The 3,745-nt window shown below is 36.0% G+C and overlaps 1 protein-coding gene across 1 annotated transcript; it reads left to right on the forward strand.

Annotated features, from left to right (window-relative positions):
- Positions 1-264: 264 nt before the first annotated feature.
- Positions 265-1,465, forward strand: LOC131077857 (universal stress protein A-like protein). The gene is made up of 3 exons (XM_058015449.2): positions 265-568; positions 679-901; positions 999-1,465. The coding sequence occupies exons 1-3, from the start codon at positions 355-357 to the stop codon at positions 1,078-1,080; spliced, it is 519 nt and encodes a 172-aa protein (XP_057871432.2). The 5' UTR covers positions 265-354; the 3' UTR covers positions 1,081-1,465.
- The last annotated feature ends 2,280 nt before the right edge of the window (positions 1,466-3,745 follow it).

Consider the following 3,745-nt stretch of genomic DNA (forward strand, 5'->3'; position numbering starts at 1 on the left):
AACAATTCATTTTTTGGGGGGGAGTTTTCATGAAACATGACTGGGTGCTACCTAGAGCAGGAAAATTCAACACATAGCAGTTTAAAAAGGTAAGAACAATCAAACGCCAATCAAATCAAATGCAGGGGCAGTTAAGTGAAGTAGACCATATATGGAGGGGCAGGTTAAATCAAATGCTCCAAACGAGGGAATTATTACCCACTACTTCTACCTATCCCAACAAACAGTCGTTGGACGCCGATGGCAGTCGAATTAGTGGAAAACAAGCAGCCACCGTTCACCATAACTAGTTTTGCTCTGTAACCACGGGCAGCCCTGTAAACCAACATCCTATATATACATACAGAAAAATTCATGGCCTTAGATTGCATAGTAATGGAGAAAATTGAACAAGTATCAGAAGATAAAGTGATGAATATTGTAGTTGCTGTGGATGAGAGCCAAGAGAGTATGCGCGCCTGTGAATGGGCTTGCAACCATCTCTTGGCTTCACACACAAATTCTCAACAGAGCTATAAATTCACGCTGCTTCATGTTCAGCCCCCTGTTTCTGTTACCTCTGGCCCTGGTAAGCTATCCCCAATTCAATAGAGTGAGATTTAGTCAATTTGTGTGAGAATACATTATTGGACTATACATTGAATTGAGGAGTAATGTTTTACTGTTTGTCTCCGGCAGCATACATTTTGAGCAGCGAGGTGTTTTATCTTCTTGAATGTGAAGACCTGAGGACTACCCACAAGATATTCAAGCAAGCTCTGGATATCTGCAATCGTTACAATGTGAGGGCAGAAACCCATGTTGTGATTGGGGAGCCAAAAGTTAAGGTCTGTGAAGCTGTTCAAAAGTTGGGAGCACATTTTCTAGTGATGGGTAGCCATGGCCATGGTCCTTTCATCAGGTAATGTTCTCCCTCTATGTCCGTCTAATCATTCCAATGCCCATTGAAGATATTTTGCAGATAATTTGACGATTGATTGTTTGATGGAATTTTTCAGGGCAATCAAGGGAAGCGTGAGTGATCACTGCTCTCGAAATGCTATGTGTCCTGTTGTCGTTGTTAATAAAAAGGTTTTCTGAGGATAGAAATGAATATGCAGAGGAGTTTTTGAGAAACGGAACAGGAGCCAGAATTGGGGGTTTTTAGGCGAATTGCATGGGTGTGCGGCATCGCTGCTTTTTCCCCATTCCTACAATGTACTGGTTTCAGGAACTTGATGAACTTAATCTCTTTCCCCATTCGCATGTTCACACCAAGTTAGGGAAAAATAAGATGTTTTTACTCTTGACTAAGCTGTGCTTATCTGCTAGAATTATGTGCTTTCGCATCTGAATTTCGCCATGCTTAATTGCATTTCAATACAATTTTACACACGGTATTCAAACTTTTTCTTATCAGGAAAAGAGTAATGTATTGTCCGGATTTGAGAATATAATTAAGATGTGAATAATTTTTATCGAAGTATCCATAACTGGTTTTGCATCTGAATATTTTTTTTTAAGGTTTCAGGAAATCATCCCTTTAAATGGAGTCATTCTTGAAAACCTATCAATTATGACAGAAATAGAATCATTCACCTTTTGTGTTTTAGATAAGCCCAAGACAATGTCCATGCTAATATGTTCGCAAGGCATCTTTGTAATAGACAAGGGTTTATTCAAATCATTATTTGGGTTTGGTCTTCCTATTACAACGTGATATGTTCTCCAACATTTATATAAATTCATTGTCATCTTGGCCGAATAATATCTTTGATTTAGTTTTGCAAGTCTCTTAATCAATTCTAAAATATCGTGTCAACCTACCACAAAGCATCTCTTTGATTAAGTTTTCTGATGGAAATTTGGAAAAAGTACTATCCGTATCCTCTAAATAACACACCTTCCTATTAAAAGTACTTTAGCCGTGAAATCACATCCATGCTAATTAGATTCTTATGCATTGCCCATGCTTCTTTAAAATCTACTCCATCTTGATATAGGGGAAAGGACCCAGTAGTTGAGCATGTACCAATTGTTGTGAGGGTTGTTGATACCTTTTGTTCCAAAAATTGAACAAATAAAACCTATTGTTTGAAACAAAAAATATAAATTTTTGTTAGGAAATGTACCAACAATTGTTAGGAAATGTACCAATAGTTGTTAAGAAATGTACTAATATTGTAAAAAGTAACCAATCAGATGATGCCATGTCAACTGCACAACTATTGGGGTCTCTTTTGCACGCCTATTGGTTTCACTTTTTTGGGGGGCTGTTTTGGACACCTTGGCAAAAAGCATGCTGATGTGGAATCATATTTGATGATGTGGCCCTGAAACCTTAGTTATAAGCAGGGGACTTGCCAAGTAAGCTGCTGTAAAAAAATCGGAATGATTTGAAATTTCCAAGTAAGATTTTGAGAAGCACGAAGTTAGGGTGCACAACTACTGGGTCCTTTCCCCTAGCTCTTTCATGCAATCAAATATAACTACCTTACTTCCATCTCATGCAATAAAATAAATCTTTTACTTAATACATCATCTATTATATTGGACTTCCTACTTTTATGTTTATACATAAACTATTAGATTTGAAAAAATTCATGTGCTTTAAATGTTGTTGATTCAACTTACCCTGATTATTGATATACTACAAGGCTTGATGTTTGATTGTACAACAAATTCTTGCACAACAGTATATCGTTCTTGGTCATAAACCAAATGTTTCATTTTAGCATCATTGAGCTTCTCGCTAAAATATGTTACAAGTTTCTCTTCCTTCCTTAATAATTGAACCTATTGACGTATTGCTTGCTTCATAGTCAACTTGGAATCCTTTGTTGAAGTTTAGCAATGCAAGTATGGGTTGTTTAGTGATTGTTTTCTCTAATGCATCAAAATGTCATTTTGTTGCTTCTATCCATATGATTTTTTTATATTGTTATAGTTCATGTGGTTGATGCACATAACCTACTAAAATTGCAAATGAACTTCCTACAAAAGCTTGCCGAACCATGAAAATTATTTCTTCAAAGGTACATTTCAAAGCAGGCTACTCTCTTATGGATTTTAATAGCTTTTCCAAATCCATCTTCAACTTGTTATGGAATACAACAAACTCCAAATGAATCAATTCATCTTTTAGAAAATTCACTTATCCTTGATCAAAAATTTATCTTCATTTAACCTTTCTAGTACTTGCCTCAAACATGCTCTTCTTTTGTCCTACTAAATACGAGAATATCATTAAGGTACACAATTGCAAACTCGCCAAAGAATGGTTTCAACACTATGTTCATAATCCACTTGAAGATAATTAGTGCATTGGTTAGTTAAAAGGCATTACCAACCATTCATACAAACTCTTTTTTTGTTTTGAAGGTAGTGTTAACTCTAAATTTTACTTTGAAAGCAGACAACCTTATGGGAAATTCAGAGATGGGGGACCTATTGCGCGAGACTCACTGAATGACCTCCGAATTTAAGAAGTCGGCTCTTCCTAATAGTTTTGGGAAAAGGGAAAGAAGAAACTTAAAACAAAATGATCTAAACTACCTAGGCGATGCGCCAAAACATTTTGTGAAAGAATTAATGGCATATAAAACCCAGAAATATGTGATCTTAAAGCCCATTCAACAATTTGCATATCCGAATAGAACCACAATTAAGGCACAATTAGGATCCCTTTGCAACATAAAGAAATATCAATCACGTATCTACCATATAACAAGTGCAAAACATAGTTTAATCAATAGTCTTAGATATG

The sequence above is a fragment of the Cryptomeria japonica genome, chromosome 9 (genome assembly GCF_030272615.1).
Source record: "Cryptomeria japonica chromosome 9, Sugi_1.0, whole genome shotgun sequence".
Taxonomy (NCBI): domain Eukaryota; kingdom Viridiplantae; phylum Streptophyta; class Pinopsida; order Cupressales; family Cupressaceae; genus Cryptomeria; species Cryptomeria japonica.

What these genes read in the sequence shown, in the direction of transcription:
- LOC131077857 (XM_058015449.2), top strand. Translation starts at nt 355, where the DNA reads ATGGCCTTAGATTGCATAGTAATGGAGAAAATTGAACAAGTATCAGAA. An exon ending in TTCTGTTACCTCTGGCCCTG is followed by an intron (nt 569 to 678) that starts GTAAGCTATCCC and finishes TGTCTCCGGCAG; the next exon opens with CATACATTTTGAGCAGCGAG. An exon ending in GGCCATGGTCCTTTCATCAG is followed by an intron (nt 902 to 998) that starts GTAATGTTCTCC and finishes GGAATTTTTCAG; the next exon opens with GGCAATCAAGGGAAGCGTGA.